At 42.3% G+C, this 26344-nt stretch overlaps 1 protein-coding gene across 5 annotated transcripts in view; it reads right to left on the bottom strand.

Annotated features, from left to right (window-relative positions):
* THSD4 (thrombospondin type 1 domain containing 4) overlaps positions 1-26344 on the bottom strand; it is a 133985-nt gene that overhangs the window by 29577 nt on the left and 78064 nt on the right. For all 5 annotated transcript variants that reach the window (XR_005556355.1, XM_039340169.1, XM_039340167.1 and 2 more), the window contains one exon: positions 6636-6840. Coding sequence is in view for 4 of the 5 variants with exons in the window: in XM_039340169.1 (XP_039196103.1) it covers positions 6636-6840 (205 nt within the window). In the remaining variant the exon portion in view is untranslated. The remainder of the gene's footprint in view (positions 1-6635; positions 6841-26344) is intronic.

The raw sequence follows: 26344 nt of genomic DNA, 5'->3' as shown, positions 1-26344 counted from the left end.
GGAGAAGGGGAAATGTTGAATAACATATTCTCTTTTCCCTGTTACAGCAGTAACCATGCTGGGGAAAAGACGAGTTGAATTTTCAAATTGTAAGCCCGATTTGCAACGAGGGAGGAGACAGGCTGAATGCTTAGAGTGTGGCAAACTCTCTTCCAAAAAGAGATATCCAATGAATTCAACAAACTCCCAATAAAATTTTCTGCAATATTGGTGTTAATAAATACAAGTTATCTTCAATTTACGGCCACAATGGGGATCAGAATTTCACTTTGCTAAGCAGGGCGGTTATTAAGAGATTTTATTTTATGAAAGTTCATCCTTGTCCATTACCTTCAAAATGTTCTCTGGACCGTCATTTCCACCCAAAAAATACTTACTACATATTTGTTACACAAGGAGACAATAGTCTGAATCTGCTTTGGAAATCCCTGAAATATTTTGTTTCCTCTTCAAGGAACTCTTAGTGCTGTCCTGACAACATCTGATTTCTGAGCATCAGGAAAAGCAGGGAAAGGCACCCTGACATAAAAACAATGGAAGGGATAGAGGTGATCTTTTAAGGATGTCTCCTAAGCAGACTGAGGCATATGAATTTCTGATTTGGTCACTTAATCCAACTAAATTCACCGGCTGCACTGGGACTGAGGTTCTTGGCTGATGCCTCTCCAACTCTGAAACATGTGCTGAGTTGGGTCTTAAAAATATTTGCAAAGAAAAATGTCTGTTTTCACTGAATGAAATGCAGTCCATTTTTGGAACCTGGGAGTTTCTTCTGAGAGCTGCTTGAGAGGACCAGCACTAAAAAGGGATGGTCTACTTGGAAAATCTACAACTGACCAGCCCGGGAAGAAACTGAATCTGGATGAGGTCGTGACCAAAACTCAGGAATGAGGATGAGGAAAAACTGGGCGAGATGCATCTTATGGGAAACATGGTGGTGGCATTATTCAAGAAGAAGAGAACTTGTTGAGCCAACATTGACACATCACTCTGTCTTAGGTCAACCCTAGCAACCTCTAAGGAATAGCAGGACATTTGGAGGTAGGGGAAGTTATCACTTGTATACCTTCTTCTCTCCAGGTTCTATAGTTCCATGGCAGCTCCTATTCTGAGAACCACAATTCAACCCAGATGGAGGACACCAGACAGGGCAAGCTGTCCCTGAACATCATTAAAGTTTCATTAAAGTTTCAGATTGTCTACAAGGGATCATAAAAAAAAAGCTAACTGAAAATGAGTCAGGACTCAAAAGCGGCATTTAGGTGAAGCCAAATGGTCAAATCCAATTAAATGTAGCTCTATTTTTAAACTGTAATCAAGCCGTTAAAAAAAGCTCACTTAATTGAAGTCTTTATCCGTAGGATGCAATATTACTTCTCCTGAAAGGTTTCTCTAAAGGAAAAAAAAAAGAAAAAGTTCCTTGATCTCAAATCAGTCGCCTTGCCTCGTTACATAATTCAAGGGAAGAGCTTAAGAAATTCAAAAGAAGGATTAAAGTGTTTTTACTGAGAATGGAAAGAGTCACAGTAAGGTTGGACACAGTCAAAGTGGGATTTAGCATACAGATTAAGAGTCTAGTTGGCACAGCCCTGATGCCCTCAGAAAGTTTTTTCTAATTACTTCCCATATTTAGAGTTCCTTCAAAGTTTTGAGAGCTATAAAGTTTCTCCCATGTCATACATTTGGGCCACAAGCTTGTTTTATTTCTCCATGGAACTCCACTGTCTCCAGATCTATTATTTGGAGACTAATTTGAGTATAGTTTGCCATATTCCCAAGAGACTGGATTTAGTCCACTTATTATTCTCAGTAGAACTACAGCTTGGTGCCAGATCACAATGGCTTGAAATAGGTCTGCTGATCTTCAGACAGCCTCAAACAAATCAACCCAGAGGTCTCACTCAAGACCCAAATTGTCCTACTTCAGAGACATTAAGTGAAGATAGAAAAGGCTGTAATACTAGGAAAGGTGAAGGAAAGAGAAGAAGAGGATGACCAATAGCCATATAGATGGACAGTAGCGATGGGTGGGGCAATGTGTCCTGGAGAAAATCCGTTTATTGGGTTAAGAACTGACAATGACTCAATGGCACAAACCAATCAATCAATTATAGAACACATCTTGAGAACCAATGCAGACCCCACAGCAAAGTCACTAATGTATCCCCTTCCTCCTCTAAGCTGCTTCCAGTATGAAGCATTGCCCTCATTCTTCTAGTTATTGATCAGTAATCAAGACAGATAGCTTCCAGCGCCAGATCTTGATACCAAAACAAACACTGGCCAGTGTTTTGTCAAGGCCTGAGTCAATATTAATTGTAGAGTTCCAAATTTCTTTGGGAGAGTTTTAACCTGATTGTCTTTTTCATTGCTTTGGGCTTGGCACAAGATGCTCTGAGTTCCATCACATTAATAGTAAAAATGAGACAATTGTCTTTGCAAATAAAGGCTGGGCCTTTTGCATGCTTTTATTAAGTATTTCAAACCTTTCTGGTAATAAAGCATGGAATTTCTCAAACGGAGAGAACAAAACCTGCCATGTTCTGTTGCAGAAGCAAACGCTGAAATAGGGAGAGGTTAAAATTACCAGCTAATAGCCTGCATGATTAAAGGTTGCAGGGGACTGCAGAAAACTGATCTTTTAATTGTGTTGGCAACTTCTGAAGAAGAAAGATAAGGGAAGAACGGTGAATAAAATTTGAGAACACACAAGCTGGGTTTTTAACTGTTTTTCTCCCCAGTATCTGAGGAAACTGTCTTTAACTGACACTCTAACCCAATATTGTAAGTTCGTTGGCAAAAGTTCTCCAATTATTTGTTATGGGAAGAAGGCAAAGAAAGAAATCCATGTTCGCAGTTTAGAACCATCATTGTTTCCCACATAACCCAAATCTGATTTAGATTAAGAGAACTGATATGAATTAAGAAATCTCAAAGAAACCTGATATGAATTAAGAGCCTCACTGGAACACATCAACACAGTCCACCCCAATTATTTTGCTGCATGAAGATAATACAAGAAAGCACACCCTCCACGTTCAAAATGCATGTTGGCTGCAGGAGTTAATTGTAATTCTGCGTAGGCTTTCACACAAGCCAGAAATACAACTCCTGGCTTTTCCAAATGTATTCTTCACATAGCAGAAATAGGTTTAGTTTGTGCATCAATCATGCACAAGACTGGATTATTCTTTTGCACTAGCAATGGGACCCCGCAGCACTGGGAACAATGGTGAAGCTTGGTTGGCTCGCTACTTGAGCTTGATCACTACGAAAAGGGAATCAAGAATGGAATCTCTTGGCCAAGAAGATCAAAGTTTCTCTAGTCAAAGTCCTGATGAGGATTTACTTGAAACTTTGGTGGAACCCAAACCTAGATTTCTAATTTCAGTTTTCATTCAACCAACTAATAAAGGATGGAGATGTGTTCTGATCTACAACACCTAGTTGGGCTGGGCCTTTCAGATCCAGATTGAAAAAGTTTGATGGAATATAATTGGAGGTGACCTTTTTGGATGATTTGATATCTTTTCCTCCAATTCTCCTTGATTGTTATATGTCCTACATATCCAGTTGCCAGTTCCTTCACTTTTTCAAGTTCTAAGAACCTTTATTTGATTTTTGCATGCCTTCTCCTACCACAAACAGATACCCTGCTGACTTTACATACATATACATGAGAGCTGGCTGATCAAAATATACAAGGGTTGTGAGTAGTAGGTCCACTGTGGCCAAGAAAGAAACCTGAAACTCATTGATGTTTTCCAACTAAACAGTCAACCAACGATCCTCTCCCCAAGGACAAATACTCCATTTTGCTGGAATGTGCTGCTTTGTGCACTTGCTTGCTCCTTGTAACTATAGATTTGCATTCAAAGGTTCCGTTCTGCTTTTATTCATCGTTTCTTTCAAGGGAAATATTTCAAAATGGAGAAGGAAGACAGGGAGAAACATGACAAAGTGCTAAGCAGATGCTGGCTGCAAGAGTTAATTGCGATGCAACGTAGGGTCTCGCCCAAGATAAAAATATAGCTCTAGGCTTTTTCCAAATGCATTCTTTACACAGCAGAAATAACTTTAGCTTGTGCATTAATCAAAGTTGTGGGCTTTTTCCCACAATCATTTTAGTGTGCCAACTCCTTAGCATGTGCTTCGCAAATAATTCATCCAAATGCTGAACTTAGCTCATGCCTAAATAAAACTGAACCAACAATATTAATAGCTTTTCACACAATTCTTTCTCCTTGTTTTTTTTTCTTTAAATAACAGTATCAAAAAATCATTTCTGCATTTGGAAGTAGATATTCTATATATCTGCAGCACAAACTATACAGTGCAATACACTTCAAAGAGAGTCAGTTTGATATAATAGTTATGGCACCTGGCTAAAAACCAGGGGATGGTGAATTCTAGTTCCTCCTTAGGCACAAAGCCAGCAGGGTGCTTTTGGGCCAGTGATGCCTAAATCTCAGCTTTTAAAAATGCATTTTTACCTCCTTTTGACAGATGAGGAAAGGTTTAGCGTTTGGTGAAAAAAAACAATCCTTGGTGTTAATTTTATGGTCTGTTTCAAATTAATGAAGCATTGATCGGATAGCTTAAAGGATGTTGTCTCAGGTGCTGAATAATCAACCCCTTGCTTTCAGACAACAAAATGTGTTGGCTACGTTATCACATGCAGGAACACATCTTACTGATGTGTTACTTTGTTTATTTCACTCCACCTTTGGTGGAGACGGGACTTTGAACACATCAAACTAAAGCTAACAACACAGCCTCCAAACTGAGCACTGAGATCAAAGAAACCACAAAGTTGCAAACCAATTCAAGTATCACATCCAATCCACTCCTAAAACTAGCAAGACAAACACAGAAACTGAGCTTAATGTTACGTTTAGAGAAATCACAGGATTTCTCCTGCTTGTTAAACAATGAACTGGCATCGGAGATCTGCCCAACACGTGACCTGCCACAAGACAGAGGCAATCAATACATTGCACAATGTAGCAGAGATACATAACCCATGGGACAGAAGATATTGTTGAACTACAGTTCCCATCACCTTTGCAGGAACTGCCTTGGATGGTGGGAGTTGAAGTTTAATAACATGCGGAGCTATACAATTTGGAGTAGGACATAGGAATATGAGAATGGAGAACGTTCGGGGTTTTTTCATTGGGTTGGGTGAGCCTAGCCAAAAATTATTCTACAAACACGGAGAAGACATTTAACAGATTTGGGGGGTTTTTGCAAAAAAGGCGCCATTGGTGAATTAATGTGAATCCACATTAAAGCAAGAATGGTAGATATCAGTGACGTCTCTGATTGAAGGGGAATAATCATCCTTCTGTCATAATTGGTCCAACTGTTGAATGGTTTTGCCTTCCTAGAATTTTAATCTATTATCTCGTGTCCTGTACTCTGGGATAATCAAGAGCAGATTGTGACAACCCTTCAGACAATTGACAAATACGATCATCTCAAGGCTAAACTTACCCTTAACTAGATAGTCAACTAGTTGACTACTAATTGGCCCAAAATGAGAAGGCTCCCTAGCTAAAGACGTTGGGAGCTAGCTCTGAACCAGAAGGAATTAAAAGACTAGGAACTTGTAAAAAAGTGATGGTGGGCATTTCTTATAGTGTTCCTTTTTAGGACTTGCCTCAAACGGAACATACCATGCCATTTTCATGGGCAGAAAAATAGCAACATTCCTGTTCTAAAAAAGAATCACGCTCGTTGGCATGCCTGGGAAGAAAACCTACACACAGTTTCTCAGGGCTTTTTCAATCCCTAGAGTTTCACAGCTTGGCTTGTACCAATGTTTTGAAGACCTGTCTGCACCAGATCAATCTCCCAGTGTTGAAGTTTCCCAAAACTACTGCTCCATCCTGTTAACTACCAGACATTTTGCTTACATCAGAAGCAAAGCATATTTCCTGTTTTCATACATGGCCATCTAGGTAGCAACTACGTCACCGCTGTATTTCAGGCAAAGTAGATGAAAACAGGAGCAGTAGAGCGACTAGGGAGAGTGATGTAAAGAGGCCAACTTTGGAGTTCAAACATACTGTCATAAAAGACACACATCAAAAAGCTTTCTTACAAAAACCAAAAAAAAAAATAATAATACCCAGAAGGTATTGCCAAAGGGAACTGATTGCACAGATCAATTTTCAGGTCCTCCATTTCTAGTTCATCTCATAGATTAACTCATACATCATCTTGCGCCTCACCTCATATTCCTTAGGAAGCCTATTATTGTTCCTGAGCATTCACTCAATGGTTCAATTTCTACCCGTAAGTGATCTCATGAGCTTTGTTTGGACTGATGTCCTTTCTAGGAAGAAACAATCCTCCTAGAAGGTTTCATTCAACAAACAATGTTCGAAACAGCACTCTTCTCAAACCAACATAGGCTGACTCTCTTTTTTGCTTTTATGCCTCCTCCTCCTCCTCCTCCTCCTCCTCCTCCTCCTCCAGAAACAATTATTCTCAATCTGGTTTCTTTCAAATCACTTGGGACCTACCACACCCAGGAATCCAGAAGGCTGAATAGGGAATTCTGGCATCTGCAGTACCAACAGATCATCCAACTAGAAGAAGACTTTTTTGGGGAGAGATGGACTTCTTACCCAGGTAATTGTTGCTCTTGGACATCTCTGTGATGTTGATTTTGGTGGCCCCTTCTGGAATTTCTACTATTTTGTGGTAGCCAAGGTTGGTCAGGCTGTGCTTGAAGACTCCTGAGATCACCCTGCAAGCTGTGTTGTCCCCTCCACAGATTCCACATTTGTCCACCACCTTATCGGAACCCAGGTAGTCATCACAGCCAATACTCTGTCACAGGAAAGGAAACAGAGAATCAAGTGGTCAATTCGCTGTATATGGAATGCATCAGAACTGGTTTTAAGAAAGTAGAGTGAAACTCAGTGTAGACCATCACCAGCTTGGAACATGTTTCTATTTCTGCATTTCAGAAGTTACTGTAGATCGGTGCTTCTCAAAGTGTGGTCTGAGGACCTCTGAGGGTCTTCCAAGCATGAAATCAAAATTATTTGCCAGCCTATGTTGAAATAAAAATCCCATCAAACACTTGCGAGAAGCAGTAATGGCAGCGAATGTGTCAATTTAAATTTTTAATATGATAAGTACTGTTAAATTTAAGAAGCATCATGATATGGAGGCATCTTTTCACTGCCTCACTGTGGACCTCCCAAAAGTTTGGCTGCTCTATAAGCATTTAAAGATGTAGCCAGTCTCAGCATCAGGTAGTCATAACTAGGATAAAGAGAAACCCTTCCCACACTTACAATGCTCATCTCAGGAGATGTGCAAACATTAAAAACTACTCTACAGATCAAAGAAATCACAGTGCAGACAAAGAACAATGTCTCTGCTTCCAAATCCCAACATCGTCCCCATTCTCTGCGGGACGTTGGGAAACTGGAGTTAACTTATTGGGGGTTGAAGATGCTGTCATGCTTTGTCTCAATGGTTCTTTGATTTGAGCTTTCATTTTGTTTATATTGTTGTTTTAATTTAGTATGATAGTACTTAACATTTAACATTTAACATACTGGAGAGGGTATGTTAAATCTGTCAAGTCAAGCCAGGTCTGGGTCTGGTCTGGTCTGGTCTGGTCTGGTCTGGTCTGGTCTAGTCTAATCTAGTCTAGTCTAGTCTAGTAATGCAACTCAACACAACACAATATATCACAACACAATGCAATACAATAGTGCTTTTGTTAATGATTCCTTTGCTTGAAAGTTCTTTAGAAACTCCTTCCTGATAGAATCCAAATTACAACTGGGGCAATTTACTCCTCAAACCAAGGCAGACTTTGTTCCCTCCTCCTTCTCAAAGCAATGGAATTCACTAAGTTGTCATCAATTCTTTGAAAGTAGCTTCTGGGTTCTACTGAAAAAATAATAAATATGACAACCCCTTTGGCCAGATGTGGATACACAGTAGAAACTCTTTATTCTGCTGCTTTACTAGGAGCTTTCTCTTCCAATGGCCTGAAGTAGATATTTAGAACTCTGATGAGTTATGGAAGATTGGGCCGGACACCTGTAATTGGTCCAAAACTGAATATTGCTGGACTTGGACCTTTGGCCAAAACAATTTTAGGGGTGAAGAATAAAGCAATTTTTCTGGCAGGTTGATTTTTTTTATATATGCCTGTTGGCTTTAAAGGCAGCTGCTGCAAGAGGCTCAGCACTTAGGAATGTTTCTGAAATGGAGAAAAAGATCAGCCTACACCACAATGGAGAAGCTGAGTTCTTGATGGATGACAGAATGGGTTGTGCAGGGCCCTGTTTTCCTCCATTTTTCATGGGGATATATTGTGACCAGATGATATGATAGGAGCAGGACAGGAAGAAGGCGGGGGGGGGGAGGGAGGATGCAGGCCAAGATGGAAAGAGGTTAAAGGAGATGATTTTCCATCAAGGGCTTAGAAGAGATTAAAGCCTCTTTTTTTTTGCAAGGTATTATCTTTCAAGCTGGATCTTCTCTTCCAGCTGGGAGAAGACTTCAAAGGAGTCAATTGCATCACTTTCCTTCCAAACAAAAGACTCCTCTTTCAGATTAGTACCTTCCTGGTATCTAGAAATAACCGAATAACAGAGTTGGAAGGGATCTTGAAGATCTTCTAGGCCAACCCTTTGCTCAAACAGGAGACCCAGTGGTGGGATTCAGCTGGTTCGTACCACTTCGGCAGAACCGGTAGCTAATTTTTTGTTGCTCAGGCCCAGAATGGACTTCCGGAAGTGGCATTCACACAGAGAACCGGTTGTTCACATATTTGAATCCCGCCACTGAGGAGACCCTATACCATTCCAGACAAATGGTTGTCCAATCTCTTCTTGAAAACCTCCAGAGATGGAGCACCCACAGCTTCTGGAGGCAAGCGGTTCCACTACTTAATTGTTCTGTCAAGAAATTTCTCCTTATTTCTAGGTTTAGAACTAAATTTCAGTAGATCTAGGTTTAAGGACTCATAAAGCAACTTCATTAGGAGGTTCTCACCAAATACAAGACTCTCCAGCTAATAAGTGGGGAAATGCTTCCAAAACCTGAAAAGTCACTACAATCCATCCTACTTAATGCAAGGCTAGAAAAATGAAAGGTTTTGTAATTATAAGAGATGATGCTGTTTGGCCCAGAGAATTTAGTAGTATGGAAAAAGAATGGAAGAGACCTCTCAGAATTAGCCAGACACCTATCTAGCCAACATCATATTTATTTATTTGTATCCTGCCTTTATTATTCTTACAGATAACTCAAGGCAGTGAACATATCCAACACACCTTCCTCCTTCTCCTCCTATTTCAGTCACAACAACCCATGAGGTGAGTTGGGTTGAAAGAGAGTGACTGGTTCAGAGTCACCCAGCCAGCTTTAATGGCAAAGGCAGGACTAGAACTCACCATCTCCTGGAGCTTGGTCCAAAGTCACACAGCCGGCTTTCATGTCTAAGGTGGGACTAGAATTCACCTTCTCCTGATGATTGGCCCAAAATCACCCAGCTGGCTTTCATACCTAAGGCGGGACTAGAACTCCCCGTCTCCTGGAGCTTGGTCCAAAGTCACCCAGCTGGCTTTCATGGCTAAGGTGGTCCTAGAACTCCCCATCTCCTGGTGATTGGCCCAAAGTCACCCAACTGGCTTTCAGGCCTAAGGCAGGACTAGAACTCCACGTCTCCTGGTGATTGGCCCAAAGTCACCCAGCCAGCTTTCATGGCTAAGGTGGTCCTAGAACTCCCCATCTCCTGGTGATTGGCCCAAAGTCACCCAACTGGCTTTCAGGCCTAAGGCAAGACTAGAACTCCACATCTCCTGGTTTCTAGCCTGGTGATTTAACCACTAGACCAAACTGGATCATCATATGAATGCAAAGTTCTAATATTCAAAGTCCTATGATAATCTTATGCAAGTCATTTGACAAGAATATGAAATGGATACATTGGAGAACAGATTCCCATGCCATTAAAAAAAAGGAATCCTTTCCAGCAATTGGAGGGGGCACACCAAGGACACAAACCCATTTTAGTTTGGTCTAGGGAGATCCCTGTGTTTTGTTTCCCACGCGGAAATTCAACGAACAATGAACAAATGGGATTTCTTGCATCAGGAGAAACCCTTGAATTCCAAATTAATTTCAGAAAGTTATGCAGGTTCAATTAATCTTGGTTTAACCCCTTCTGTCTTTTTGTTTTTCTGTTCCACAGGCCTGTGTGTCGTGTTTATATGTTGAGTTTTGAATGAAAGACCTCCAGGAGGTCAAACGAAATGGGAAAGGAGCGAGTTGAGGTTGAAGATTGGCTCAACTTTTGCTAATTAATCTGAAAAAGAAAATAATAATAACACCAACTCTTTGGGGCACTTTTTGTATTTGCTCATTCAAGTGATTCCAGAGAAACTCTGGGCATCCTTGGAAACTCATTAGGGACTTCCGCGTGAGGCTAGCAGTCGTGAACAAGCTGTCTCCCCAATCTACGAAGGGGCTGTTCGCCCTCAGCGAAGTCCATGGATGGATGAAAAATTAATCCTCCTGGAATTTGTGCACCAAGATGCCTGTTCTGCACCTCCCCGAGCAAAAATGAAAATTCAGAATGAATTTTCCAGACCAAGAAGAGCAAGCTTTCACTTAGGTTGGATAGAGACAGAGATCTGAATACAGAATAACAGACTTGGAAGGGACCTTGAAGGTCTTCTAGTCCAACCCCTTGCTCAGGCAGGAAGCCCTATACCATTTCAGACAAATGGTGGTCCAATTCCCCTCCCCTCATCTTTGTGGCAGCCCCTCAACTGTTGGAACACTGCTATCCTGTCTCCCCTAGTCCTTTTTTTTCATCTTCATCCCAGATCAGAGGCCACATGTGAGCAGGAGAAAAGGCGATTCAGAGTGGGATCACATCTGGAGAACAAGAAAATTTGCTTTTCTGGGTTTCCCCCCCCCCTTATTCCTGGCTATTAAATCACTCTTCGGAAAGCCAAGCTGCAGACAGTTACACAAAGAGGAAAAATGTCCTTCCACTGAGTTTAAAAACATGACTTATATAACTCGGAACATTTGATCTCCTCATTTCCTATGGAGCCTCCTCGGCTGGCATTTTGTACCGATTCTGCAAGAGACAGGTTACATTGTGAGGCTCTTAGAGCAAGGAAGACCATTTCCAGCCTTTAAATGGGAACCAGAAAATTTTGTAACCACAACGGCAAAGAACATATTGCTGCACGCTGGTAAACAGCAAAGACCCACTGGGTTCGCACCACTAGGATAAGCCACGATTCAACAACGGTTTATGGCTTTGTGGTCTGAGGCTTTTACGATTCTTGTGAGCTGCCCCGAGTTGCGTTTTAAGATGGGCAGCCCGACAAATCTTTTAAACAAATAAATGAACCGTGGAAAGGGTAAGCCAAAAATAATGATGAGCAAATACGTTGGGTTTATTAGGCTATTATAGCCTAAACTAATCCAGATTTAGGACATATTGACAGTGGACTGTAAAGTCTCATGAATGGATGATTTTGCGGTGCCAAAACTTTATTGGGTGGAACGTAAGAAAGAGACAACTCCTCACTCTTTACACTTTAAGGCATAAATAATCTGCAGTGAATCATCGGGAATTGCACATTCCCCCCCTCCCTTTAACCAACACATCTTCCTGGAACAAAGTAAGGGCTACCAAGTTGAACACTCGTTGCCAAAAACCCCAGCATACATCAGACGTCGGTTGGTCCGTTCGTTGGCTGTGAGCTACATTCCCACAAACCCATTTCAAGAGATGCATGATTCCTCTCCCGGGACAGCCATATTTCAATTCTTCAGAGAAGCACAGAGGCTCACCAAGAGTTTGGGAAAGACACAGGTTTTTTGGGGGGGGCTTTTTTGCAGTTCCTCCGAGATTCTGCCTATTAGCTTTTGCTTCTAATCTCCTTGTCCATCTCTTCCAAAAACCTAGCAGCAACCTCCAGGCTTCCGAAAGAAGAGGAGAGGGCTGGAGCTGAAGAGTTATACGCTGGGGAGTCTGGGGTAGGCAACTGGCCATCGGATGCCAATCTTTTCCAGAAGACTTTCACACAGACGTCTCCTGCTGACTTCCATCCCGGGGCTCCAAATCAGCCCTTCAACCATTGTTCCTTTGAATGCTTCAGGAGGAGAGAGGAAGCGATCTTCCTCAAATTGCCCTGCCGTGATTCATAGAACGAGCACATTTCATGCTGGGCACAGTGGGAAAAAAGCCCTTTCAAGACAGACCCACAAGACTTAGTGTGGTACGTTCCAGCCATAAAGTTTGGTGGGCACTGACACCTTTGTCCAAAGCTTTTGCTCCTGGGCAACCCCGTTCCCACACTGTGGCCGCACACAATCATTGTTCTCCTTTCCCAGAGAGTGGCAGAGCTGCACAGAGCTTGCTTTGGAGATTTCACCATCGCTAAAATACAAAGAGTCCTCAACTTATAACCACAATTAGGCCGGGAACTTCTGTCGCTAAGTAATGCGGTTGTTAAATGAGCTGTGTTCAATTTTGCAATTTTATTTATTTTTATTTTTTATTTTTTTTGCTATGGTTGTTAAGCCAATCAGCTTAACAACTTCCCCCACTGACTTTGCTTCTCAGAAACCGGCTGGGAAGGTTGATCAGATGGGGATCAAATGGTGATAACAGGACCCCGGGATGCTGCAACTGTTGTGAATGCATGCCGATTGATACTTTATCCATACTTTTTCCCCAAAACTCACACCATTTGTAATCTCTAGATTTTATTTTTTTTACACTGTCCTTTGGGAAGATCCTTGCTTCCATTGGTAATAAAATAGCTAGAATCAGTGGTTAGAAATTCATATTGTACCTTCCTGGCAGGTCTGATGTTTTTGCACAGCAGTGTAATCGCTGTCCTAAAGCCGAAAAATTTCCCTCCTGCCACCAATCAAAAGCTGGGGCTGCTCAAATCAATGAAGAGGAATGAAATCTCTCCCCAGATCCTTGGTGAATGTCTCAGAATGTGGAAAAGGAAAATAAATGGGGATGGAGAGACCTGTCCTCTCTCCAAACTGAGCCCTCCAAGTCAGGTGTGGTCAGCTCAGCTGATGGGTAGCTACAGGCAAGGGACCAAATCTGCAAGACTGAAATTGCATTTATTTATGGTCAGTAACCAGTGAACTAGCTACAACAATAAAAATCGCACATAAAAGCAGACCAAAATACAATAAGAGCAATAAAACCTCCATGCAAAGCTGCCAGGTGGGATTTACAAGTGTGAGAAGTCAAGAAAGGAGAACAACACAAGACAAAACATAAGAAAAATAGATACAATCTGTGAGATGACAGGGGCAGCATCACAATGCAAGTCCTGCCCTTTTGGCATCCCCACCACCTTGCAGAATTTCACCAGGGTACACCCATGCAACAAACACCACACCACTGCATTTGTCATCTTGATCTGGTCTTTCTTCCTATGAAATTCTCCACAACATGACAATGTGGATATTCTCTCTGGAAGCACCTGTATAGCTGTGGTTTTTGGGGGGGGAAACCACCACTTTCTCGTCTCTCCCCCCCCATCCTCCGCCCTCTCTCTCACACACACAATAACTCTTTGCCCAAAATAGAATATATTTTTTTCAAAAAATAGCAGCACAATCTGGGATTGTGGAGAAGGAAGAAGAGAAGGAGGGAACAGGAAGCTGGAGAAACAAAAGGAGAAAAGAAAAAGCAGGAGGACGAGGAGGAGGAGAAAAAGGAGGAGGAGATAGTGGAAGAGAAGGAAGGAAGGAAGGAAGGAAGGAAGGAAGGAAGGAAGGAAGGAAGGAAGGAAGGAGATGGAGGATGGGAAGAAAGGTGGAGGAGAAGGTGAAGGTGGTAGAGAAGAAGGAAGGAAGGAAGGAAGGAAGGAAGGAAGGAAGGAAGGAAGGAAGGAAGGAAGGAAGGAAGGAAGGAGGGAAGGGGAGGAGGAGGAGGAGGGAGGGAGGAAGGAAGGAAGGAGGGAGAGAGGGAAGGAGGAAGAAAGGAAAGAAGGAAGGAAGGAAAAGCAATAATAATAATTATTAATAATAATAATTAATAATAATAAAGTTGGAAGGGACCTTGGGGGTCATCTAGTCCAACCCCCTGCTCAGGCAGGGAACCCTACACCATTTCAGACAAATGGCTGTCCAGTCTCTTCTTAAAAACTTCCAGTGTTGGAGCATTCACCACTTCTGGAGGCAGGTTGTTCCATTGATTAATTAATTAATTAATTAATGAGACTTATATACCGCTTTAAGTGCAAGCACTCTCTAAGCGGTGTACACCAGTAAGCAATGTATATATATTTACATTGCCCCCAACAATCTGGGTCCTCATTTGACCTACCCCGGAAGGATGGAAGGCTGAGTCAACCTTGAGCCGGTGAGATCTGAACCGCTGACCTGCTGAACACAGTCAGCTAAAGTGGCCTGCAGTACTGCACTCTAACTGCTGCGCCACCTCGGCTCATTGTTAAAGAGGAGGGGGAAAAAGATGGAGGAGAAGATGGAGGAGAAGGTGAAGGTGGTAGAGAGGAAGGAAGGAAGGGGAGGAGGAGGGAGGGAGGGAGGGAGGGAGGAAGGAAGGAAGGAAGGAAGGAAGGAAGGAAGGAAGGAAGGAAGGAAGGAAGGAAATAAAAGTACATGGAGAAAGAGGAGAAAAGAAAAAGAAGGAGGAGGAAGAGCAGATGGAGTAAGAGAAGGAGAGAAGGCAAAGGAGGAGGAGGAGATAGAGAAGATAGAAAAGAGAAGATGGTGTCTCCAGTGTCTTTTGTTAAAGGAGAATGTCCTGAACAAACCAACCATCTTTCAACACCACAGAAACAGAAAAAAAAAGTGTTTTCAAATTTGTCCAGCAATATTTCCAGGAAGACAAGAGGGGTGCTCATTGGCAACATAAAGAAGAGCAGGAAAGGAGGAAAAAGATTCTTTAAGGTGTGAAGGACCCAGATTCCCCCCTCCCTCCCTCCCCCACTTATCTGGAGTTGATTGCTCTTTCTCAACCAGCAGGAATGAAAGACCAAGCAGAAAAATGGCCAGGCCACATTTGGAGCCCAGATGTCAGGCAAGGGCTGTTGTTGTTGTTTCTTCTTCTTCTGTTGTTTCTTCTTCTTCTTCTTCTTCTTCTTCTTCTTCTTCTTCTTCTTCTTCTTCTTCTTCTTCTTCTTCTTCTTCTTCTTCTTCTTCTTCTTCCTTCTTCTTCTTCTTCTTCTTCTTCTTCTTCTTCTTCTTCTTCTTCTTCTTCTTCATCTTCTTCTTCTTCTTCTTCTTCTTCCTCTTCCTCCTTCCTCCTTCCTCCTTCCTCCTTCCTCTTCCTTCTTCCTTCTTCCTTCTTCCTCCTCTTCCTCCTCCTCCTTCTTCTTCCTCTTCCTCTTCCTCTTCCTTCTTCTTCTTCTCCTCCTCCTCCTTCTGTCAACACTGCAAATACTGTATATTCTTGCTTTGACAAAATATGCAAAACTGCCTGGTATTTTGAGAGTTAATGCAGAGCAGAGGAGGGAGGAGGGAAAAGCCCGGGAAACAGAATGGAAGTGAATCTTTGCCCTCCATGTTAACTGGAAGATGTGAATTATGACCCCAAAATAGGGGACGGGAAATGCCTGGAATGTTATGTGCAAAGGGAAGGGAAATTCAGAATTTGGCATCCATCATGCCGTGCTGACACGTCTCTGCTAATAAAGGGTTTTTGGGGTTAAACCATGCCTGAAAATTCTTTGAAGTGGTTCATTAGTCAGACACATGACACCTTCTTCTTCTTCTTCTTCTTCTTCTTCTTCTTCTTCTTCTTCTTCTTCTTCTTCTTCTTCTTCTTCTTCTTCTTCTTCTTCTTCTTCTTCTTCTTCTCTTCTTCTTCTTCTTCTTCCTCTTCCTCCTCCTCCTCCTCCTCCTTCTTCTTCTTCCTCCTCCTCCTTCTCCTCCTTCTTCTTTTTTTTGGAATAAAGAAGAAAAGCTGAGAAGCTTTAAGAGGAACCAAAAGCTTGTTCCACCATAAGGCCAGATAAGGGAGACTCAAGGCCCTTTTTACTTTCACCCTGGTTGCAAACGCTCAGAAGAAACAAAGTCTCAAAACCCAAAAGGCCTGTCCAAAGCCAGTTGGGAGACCTTCAGCTTCCTGAAATATTTGTGTTGCATCAGGATATGAAACCTATATTTGATTATCAGTTGTAGCTAACCATGAAAGCCTTTGTTCCCATTCCAGAACACACTCAGCTCTCCTGTGGCTTGTTTGAGGTTGACTCTACCTGCTGGGTAAGCCTTCCTGTGGCTTGGTGAGATTTGCTTTTTTATTATTATTATTGATAAGGAAAAGTCCTATTTCTAATCGTCACAATACCCTGGGAGGCAGGAATGACAGAATTCCAACGTGACTTGATCTCTTGAACTGAGCCTCCTGACACACACACACATGCACGTTAACTAACGTGGGAAGTCTTGGCGTTGCCAATAAACTCGCTCCAGCTAGATTTGCAATGCCGTTGTGTTGATCCAAGTGCTCTCTTCCATGATGCTAGAGCATTTGGCAGGGATTCAAGGACAATTAGGTGGGGCACCGTCTTTGAACCATAATGCATTTTGGAGGACAGATGTCAAATCTTGTAACAGCAGATAAGCACAATGAACAATATCTGTACAGCAAACATTTTATAGGCTGAGGAGGTTCTGAGGCTGCTGTTATCTTCTTCTATTTGATAAAAGAGTAGCAGTGCTCCCAATGTCAGGAGGAGGAAACATGCAAAGCATTATTAATAGTATTTTCTCGGTTCCATGGTGTAATGGTTAGCACTCTGGACTTTGAATCCAGCAATAAGCAGTTCAAATCTCGGTGGAACGTCCATGGCTAAAATTTCTGCTTATTTAAAGGACCATTCACAAGAGTGATATTTTAATGTATGGAGAAGATGGATAGAATATGTTCAGAAGAAGTATGGAACTACAAAGTTTCACTTATTTTATGAGTAATGAATTTGTTTATAAACTTATGATGTTAAAGTTTGAAGAGAGTTAAGGGTTAGTATGATTTTGGTTATTGTATAATTAGTAAACTTAAATAGATTATGTTTAATATGTTTGTATAACCCTGTACTTGGCTCTGGGAATTCGGGGGGGGGGGAGGAGGGGGGGGAGGATGGGTTGAAGTTTAAGTAGCTCAGATAAGTAGAAATAGTTTTATTGTATATAATATTGATGTTTTAATTTGGAGAGAGGAATTGCTTGGGCATTTCCCCTGGACCGCATCCAGAGCGAGAAGATAGAAGAAGGGGAGAAGGAAGTAGGAAGGTTGAGGAGAAGGGGAGAGTGAGGAAGAGGAAGAAGAGGGAAAGAGGTTAGAGGGTGGATGCGGTTTGGGGGGAAATGGGTGAGCAATACCGAAAGTTGTGTGTATCAATTTGTTTTATTTTTTATCTGAAGTATTTTTATGAATGTAATGTATTGTAAAATTGAAAATAAAAACTTTTTACAAAAAAAAAATAGTATTTTCTCTCCTACCCCCAGGTAACTGTGTTCTTCAGCATGAATGTCCCAAAGGTGTTTTTTTTTTTTCAAATGGCAACAGGACCTTCTCTGGAAGACATTTCACTTCTCATCTAAGAAGCATCTTCTTGGATGAGAAGAAAAACATCTTCAAGGAGGAAAAGAGAGAGGGGGAGGGAGGGAGGGAGGGAGGGAGGAGAGAGAGAGAGAGAGAGAGAGAGAGAGAGAGAGAGAGAGAGAGAGAGAGAGAAAGTCCACTTGCCTTTTGAAAAAACGTACCTTTGGGGCAACCAGGACCTGGATGACTGAGAATCTCCATAGACTCCCTTTGTGCCCACAAGAGATTTAAGTCCAGCCCACCTTGAATTCCGTTAACTCTTATCTGCTGCCAATTTGCTTTGACTGTTAGTAGTTCAGATTCTTGTAAACAGCATAAGCTTGCAGTAAACCTTCTTATTCATTTGAACTGTCTGGATTTCCTGATTTTCTCATGCTTGACATTAATCTTCAAGGTGGGCTGGACTTAGATCTCTTGTGGGCGCAAAGGGTCTCGAGGCTTATGGCATGTTTGACTCCTCCCTCAGGCCCAGCCTAGTCCTCCTACAGAATCTCTCTAAAAGCATGTCCAACAAGGGGTTTGGAAGCAGGTGGAGAAAGCATCTTCTGGTGTGAAGCCATAACATCTTAGCTTCTGTTCTGCCATTGGAGTCTAACGTCAACGGTCCACCTCTACCTTGAGTTCAATTCCTCTTTGGAGGCCCAACTGCTTCTAAGTGAAGAAAGATAATTGGCTAATAAGGAGACATTTATGCTGGCCAGCATTTCTTCAGCTATGGAACAGGACGTCCAAAGAAGCTTGCTCTGCTCTTACTCTTGTTTTTGACCCATTTGTAAATAACTTTTAAGTCTCCTGATTCATTCTTCCCAGCAAGAGTGAAGCCATCATATTCACAAATGCCTCTGATACCCAATTTCCCACCAGGCTCTTGAGAAAGTAAGGAATGGATCCAGGCGCACTGTCTGGAACCACTTAAAGGAAAAGTAGAATGCAAATGTCCCACATAAATAATATGTTGAAGAGCTTTGGAAAATGGTCAAAGAGGTATTTCAAAATACAATTACTGGCCCTTGGAAATGCAAACCAAACGGATGATCCAATCTTCTTGAGCATGTATCAGATCCATGGCTTTCTTCAGATGGAATGGGGTGGCCTCCTGGCCTTGCATTTCACAACCACTTAATAAATAACTTGTGGGAAAGGAGGCAGAAAGTCCAAGATCTACCCACACTAATGGAAGAAGGGGGACCATGTTCAAAACTTGAGTCATTTCCTCCTTTCAGCTGCACCAGATGCCCATAATAACTTGGCAAAACAAAAAGCAACAAATTAAACTCAATTTTCTCCAGCACAGATTGGGACAAAAAGGAACAACCACAACAGAGCCTTAAGAATTAGAGAAGGATGGCTATAAATTCATCGGGTTTGCAGTTTAAATTTATGGAGCTTTTGCTCTGCTCTGCTTTTTTTTTTTTTTTTGCCTTCCCCTCCATTTCAGGAAGAGTAGGAGAAAATAGACCAAAGACGTCCATGGCTTGCAAAAAGAAATGAAATAAAAGTTCCTTGGTTGCTTCCTTTTAGGGGGACAGCATTAATTTCCCCCATGATGGACAAAGGGGGAAAGAGGGCAACAATTTAATAATTTAGTGCTGTATATCCCATTTGAGAATTACTTTCTCTCACTTTTTGCACTAGTCTATCAGATAAATTGTCTGTCTGTCTGTCTGTCTATCTATCATCTATCTATTTATCTATCTTTATCATCTATCTGTTGTTGTTGTTAATTGCGAAGTCGCGTCCAACCCATCGCGACCCCATGGACAACGCTCCTCCAGGTCCTCCTGTCCTCCACCATCTTCTGGAGTCCATTTAAATTCACACCTACTGCTTCAGTGACTCCATCCAGCCATCTCATTCTCTGTCGTCCCCTTCTTCTATTGCCCTCAATCTTTCCCAGCATTAGGCTCTTCCTGGACTATACGCACTTTTGTTGGCAGGGTGATGTCTCTGCTTTTTAGAATGCTGTCTAGATTTGCCATAGCTTTCCTCCCCAGGAGCAAGCGTCTTTTAATTTCTTGGCTGCAGTCCCCATCTGAGGTGATATTTAAGCCCAGAAAAATAAAATCTGTCACTACCTCCATTTCTTCCCCATCTACTTGCCAGGAATTGAGAGGGCCGGATGCCATGATTTTGGTTTTATCATCTATCTATCCTTTATCTATTATCTGTCTGTCTGTCTGTCTGTCTATTTATCTAGCTAGTCACAAGGAGTCAAAACAACTTACTGGTACATAATCTATCAATATCAAATAACAGTACCAATAAACTATTGTACAAAACTCAAAGGTTGCTTCATTGTTATTTTATGTCTATAAACCCTCCTCTGAGTCAAGTTGGACATGTCTCTGTGGTTTGTCTGACAACATTTTGCTCTGGAATTTTGATTATTTTATTTGGGGTGAGTTTATTTAAGCTTCCCAGTCTACTCTTCAGTAGAGGAGGTTTTTAAGAAATGCAACTTTCTATCTGTCGAAAAGAGGCTATAAACAATATTTTTAAAAAGTTTTTCTAGAGTGTCCATTGAAAAATCACTTGACCATCAGCAAATGTCTGCAAAGGTAATTCTCCCTCTCCCCCACACAAACACTTATCCATCCACCACAAATCTTTGTTATGAATCATCCTTCTCTGAGGCTTCAGTTGTCATGAATGATGAATATATGAGGACTTTTTCCTCTACAAAGTGCCAATAAGCTGAAACACTTAAATCAAATCAAGCAGACATTGATGACAAATTGCCCTTCGCTTGACAAGGATCCTGTCTTAGTATTCTAGAGGGCATGCTCAGTTTCTTTACAAAATGGGAACTCATAGAGAAGCTGTTTCTTTCTTTCTTTCTTTCTTTCTTTCTTTCTTTCTTTCTTTCTTTCTCTCTCTCTCTCTCTCTCTCTCTCTCTCTCTCTTTCTCTCTCTCTCCCTCCCTCCCTCCCTCCCCCATCAAACCATCCATCCATCCACCCATCCATCACGGTTGCCCATCTTTCCAGGAATCCTGGCCAATGAATCTATGAATATTCCCAAATTAACCAAACTCTGCAAAACCATAGTAGTTGTAGATCTCTCCATTCTTTTGCCCTCTTTAAGTATTAAGAATGAACATCCCAAGACAGTTGAAGGTAGACTATCAGACTTGGCCAATTCAAGTGTGGTTAGCCATATCATCTGGATTTGTCCCAATCTGGGACAAATCTTATTGTGTGGTTGTTTATACATATTTCATTTGAATTACATTATACTGAGCTCCAGAGAACTTATTCCCAAATTAAGGAACAATGTTAGGAGAAACATTCATGAAATACTTTCTCCTTGGTCAACTGGATCAAGCTTATGAATTTGGGGAGATGTACAGGAAGAGCCGAGGTGGCGCAGCAGTTGGAGTGCAGTACTGCAGGCCACTTTAGCTGACTGTGTTCAGCAGGTCAGCGGTTCAAATCTCACCGGCTCAAGGTTGACTCAGCCTTCCATCCTTCCGAGGTAGGTAAAATGAGGACCCAGATTGTTGGGGGCAATGTAAATATATATATACATTGCTTACTGGTGTACACCGCTTAGAGAGTGCTTGCACTTAAAGTGGTATATAAGTCTCATAAATAAATAAATAAATAAATAAATAAATAAATAAATAAATAAATGTACCATCTCCATCCCTTGTCTTCGGTCATGCAAATTTGGCTTAAATAGTTTGAATGTAACTCTATTTAAGAAAAATAGAGAATCTGGGTGTGTATTGAAGAGTTTAATCTAAATTCACTGAATTTGGCTGAAACGTCGCCAACAGGTTTTTGAAAGAATCCTGAATGCTGATTTTCATGTGTTTCATATTATGCTAAAGTTTCACACTTCCAAGAATACCAGAGTCAGTGTTTTTTACATTTAAAAAAAAAAATCTGTGTTTCATTCTGTGTGTGTGTGTGTATGTGTGTCTATATGTAAAGAAAAAAGGAAAGGATTTAAATTGCCCTCTTTAATTTCTTTCCATCTCTTTCTCTCAAAGGCTGAGAACCTTAAATTGTTTGTATGCTACTCTACTGTATGACCGTAATAAAGATTGGATTGGACTTCATTTGAGTTAAATTGTTCCACTTTGGATTGCACGTCAGAACCTAACAACAGTGTTGAAATATTATTGATCTTCAAACTGATATCCTGGGACAAGAGGGAAAGGAAAACTCCAGAAAAATGCATGGAAATTATTGCTCCCATAAGAAAAACTGCTACGAATCACCAGTTAGGAACTCCAATTATTTAATTTATTTCCTATCCCTATCAAGATAATATTTGGGGTATGATCTGGGGTAGGACGCCATCTGAATGACCGTCTCAGCCTTCTTTGGTTGGGAAGCTGGAGGAAGTATTGGTTATCTCAGAGGATTTGAAGATGGGTGATAGGCAAGATGATCATGAGTCTGTCCTTAGCTGCTTTGAAGGATAAGGACTTTAAAATTATGGTGGTGTGGCTGCCTCCTTGGGCAGCAAAAGTTTTGGTTCCACTTGCAAGGGAAGTACACAATGGAAGATACAGCTTCCTTGCAAACTGACACTGGACTACAAGATCACACATTGAAACAGAAAAAGTGGACTGGAGGAACTTCATCCAAAGGGTTAGTTACTGGCCATTTCTTGTCAACCCAATGCCATAGTGATGAAAATGACCTCAGCTTAGATCACGGTTTTCCAACTTCGGGAACTTTAATACTTGTAGACCAACTCCCAGAATTCCCCAGCCAACAAGGAGTTGAAGTCCACAGGTCTTAAAGTTGCCAAGGTTGGGAAACCCTGGCTTATAGTGTACTTTCCATGGAATAATTTCTGAACATATGGTTGTGGTATTCCTGGGAATGTTGTTTGGACCATCATGGTTTCCCAGCTTAATGCCATAAAGATATAAGCTTCCCAATCTCACATTGAAAATGCGCAGGATGGCTTTTTAGGGTGTTTCCAATATGTTTCACTTTCACATACAGCCGCTTCATCAGCTTGAAAACACCCAGAAGACTTTGATCACATCTGTTCCTAGTCAAAGCTAAGAAAGAAGTGAGTTGAGGTTGGCCAAAACAGAGTTTAAAAACCTTGCCTTCAAGGACGAAGGAAAATCACAACATTTTTAAAACTCCCCGTCTGTTTGATTCACTTTTCCTTTCATTTTACAACACGCTAAACATAAGCTGATCTCCACTCATCCCACCAAAAGAATGTTTCCATTGAAAAAAGCGTGGGATGGGTGTCACTCCATTCACGGATCTGTGGGTTCCATTCGTGGATTTTAAGACACTGAATTCCCAAGGGAAAAAGAAACAAATGCTTTGACAACATGTCACGGGAACGGCCAATGGCAGGAAACTTGATCATTCACAAAATAGGCGTTTGGCTGGAGTGGCTAGTTAGAAAAGACCAATTTGCTACAAGTTGAAGTGAGATCTCCAGCCCACCTCTCTAAGGATGAGGTCCACCAGCTCAGCTTTCCTTGGCTGAATTCTGAGGAATGGAGACACTGAGGAATGGGGGAAGGGAGCTCAGCATTGAAGATGGCCTCTCCCATAGTCTATTTTCTGAGAATGTGTGGGTGGTCCTACAAGACCCAGCACATCCATGAAAGAGAAGATTAGGATCTAGAGCAGGGGTGTCAAACTTGCAACGTCACATGACGTGTTGTGACGTATCACAACTTTTTTTCCATTGCCGGCAATGGGGTGGGTGCGGTTTTGCTAGGATGCATCCGGCCTGCAGGCGGCAGTTTGACACACCATACATCTAGAGTATGGTGCTGCATCCAGGCCAATGTAATTAATCTGGCGGGACAGGCATTAAAGATATGGTTGCTACCTTGAGTTGAAAGGTCTCAGGTAGTAAAGCTGAGGAGCTGATCTACTCTTTTAGGTCAATGCTGCTAAGTCACTGTAGGAAACGGTGCATGCATGAACAGCATGTGAGAACATAAATGCAGCTTCAAACCTATTATTTGTAGAAGACATAGCACAATACATTGTTAGCCTGGGCCAAATATGGGTTACAGAAGGCTACAATTCAAATACCAAAAAGTTGGAGGGTTCTTGACTCTAAGAAAAAAGTAAGGGACTGAGACATCAAGTCTATCAGCAAACTTATTTGGTCTTAGCCATTTTTTTTTTTTAAGTTCCTTTTTTAGGATGTGTTCCCAACCAGCCGAACAACCTAGAGAGGTAACTAAAGCACAGAAATCAGCAAAAGAAACTGCCTCTTTACAAAACAGCTTATGAAAGCAAGACCACAGTGTAACCTCTGTGCCAAAAGAGTCTCCGGTGCCAAAAATGAAAGAAACTGAGACATTTCAAACCACAAATTGGAAGGTATCGTGAATTTCAAAGGAATTCAGAGGCCTGAGTATAAACAGAGCTGCTTTTAATTGCTCAATGCACTGGATTGAGGTATATTTCTCCCCCACCCACCCAGCTGAGAGTGGTCACATTTCCCTTTTCATAACGAAGCGTACAGATCCCAGGATCCTGTATCTCCACGTGCCCAAGTCAATTCCTTGGAGAAGGGTACAGAACGATTTTACCTGATGTATTGTCAGAACTAGCCTCGTGGCAAACCACGACAGTCTCCCAAGGCCGGAGAAGGTGAGGATAGGGTCTCCTTGTTTGAGCAGGACCTCCAAGGTCTGTTATCCTGTCCAGGGAAGAGTCAGACTGCAGCAGTAGAGCAAATAGTTGGCATGCCAAACGTTCAGGACATTTCCAGAAAGGGCTGGAGAAATGGCCCCTTGAACATTTTAATTCTGCGTTGGATCTTTCTTTGATAAAAGAGATCCATCGTAGAACTAAGGAGAAATTTCCTCTCAGGGAGAACAATTAATGGGTGCAACAGCTTTGCCTCCAGAAGTTGTGGGCGCTCCATCACTGAAGGTGTTTAAGGAGAGATTGGGCAGCCGCTTGTCTGGAATGGTGTAGGGCAGTGGTTCTCAACCTTTTTAATGCCGCCACCCCCAACCGGTCGTAAGTCGAGGACTACTCAACCGGTCGTAAGTCGAGGACTACTCAACTGGTGCAGCACCGTTTGCAGAATGGGACTTTTGGCGGGCTCAGCAGGGCAGAGACAGCCTGGACAATTCCTATTGGCTTTTGAAAGCCAATAGAATTAGACTCTATTCAAGAGAGTCTATTCTATTGGCTTTCAAAAGCCAATAGAATAAAAGGGAGTAGCACAGCTAAGGAAAAGGGGGGAAAAAATGGCGGACTGCGTTGTTTGGCGACCCCCGTGAAATGGTCGTTCGACCCCAAATGGGGTCCCGACCCACAGGTTGAGAACCACTGGTGTAGGGTCTCCTGCTCAAGCAGTGGGCTGGACTAGAAGACCTCCAAGGTCCTTCCCAACCCTGTTATTTTGTATTCTGTAAATGTTGGAGAAGCTTTTCCAAGGAAAGCTAAGCTACAAGGACAAAGGTTTGGGACAAAACTCCCATCTTTCCTGCTGTTTCCTGGAGCTCCAAAAGTTAAAGGAATTTTAGCAACTGGCAGAAGCGGTCCAGGAGCGATCTTCCCTGACACTTTGAAAATGAATTCAGACACGGCTTTAATCCCCCAGGGCCCAGCCTCCTTCCCAGTGCAGAATACCTTCCTTGACTGAGTTAGCCAAATGGATTAATCTGCCTCTCGTGAAGATGCAGACTGCTGTGTGGCTCTGGAAGTGAAAATGATCTCGCAGCATCCAGCCAAATGCTTGGAGGTGCAGAGAGAGAGGGGGGGAGAGGGAGAGGGAGGGGGGCTTGGCTTGCTGCAGCAGCAGAAAAGGAAGCTCCAGGAAGCTCAATAAACATCCTGGAAAACTTCTGGCCAGCCTAACCCAAAGCATACCTTGAGAAGAAGGGAAAAAATATCTTTTTTTTTCCTCTTGTGAATTCAGCTTTTCTGCTACTGTGGTTAAAAACAGACCTCAATTCACACAGCAGTCTTCCGAAGAGCATTGCTGCATCCCTTACTGCATTTCTGGTCTGTGTGACCCCAAGAATTCACATAGAATAGCCGGATTGGAAGGGACCTTGGAAGGATCTAGTTCAACCCATTGTTTGAGCAGGAGACCTTGTACTATTCCAGACAAATGGCTGCCAATCTCACCTTGGAAACCTCCAATGAAGGAGCACCCACAACTTCTGGAGGGAAGAGTTCCTTCCTTCCTTCCTTCCTTCCTTCCTTCCTTCCTTCCTTCCTTCCTTCCTTCCTTCCTTCCTTTTTTCTTTCTTCCAACCTGAATTCTTTTGATTTGCCAATCAACGGGGAAAAACAAGCCCCGACATCCCCCCCAAAGCCCCCTCCCCCCAATTCCCGCAGCCTTGCTGCCAAGGAAAGATGCTTTGGGCATTGAACGCACCATCTTACTTCGGACGCTCACTTCGTTACAACCGCGAGTCCTTTATTATGGAGCATTAAGGAGCAATTTTCTATCTCTGGGCTAGTCAAAAAAAACCCGGGTGCTTGCATGAGAAAAAACAAAACAAAACAAAACTGGAAAAGTCTAAAAACTTTTTTCCCGGAGGGGAAAAAAAAATAAGACACTGATCAACACGACTTATCCTGCAACTATCAGAAGACAGAGAGAAGAGATAACAGGATAACGGCAGAGAGGACCATCACACGCCCGCGCGCACCCCTGCCCAAACTCCACTAAAACCCTCACGCGTGCCGGTGCGGTTGGAGCAGAATCTCACTTTTGTGCCAGGGGCCAAAGTGGCAATCACTTCTGCAAACTCGCCTCCCTCTT

This window comes from Crotalus tigris, unplaced genomic scaffold, assembly GCF_016545835.1.
Source record: "Crotalus tigris isolate CLP2741 ecotype Arizona unplaced genomic scaffold, ASM1654583v1 scf7180000017741.1442986301:2390832, whole genome shotgun sequence".
Classification (NCBI taxonomy): domain Eukaryota; kingdom Metazoa; phylum Chordata; class Lepidosauria; order Squamata; family Viperidae; genus Crotalus; species Crotalus tigris.
Note: the sequence above shows the minus strand (reverse complement) of the source record. Positions and strands in the feature narration are given on the sequence as shown.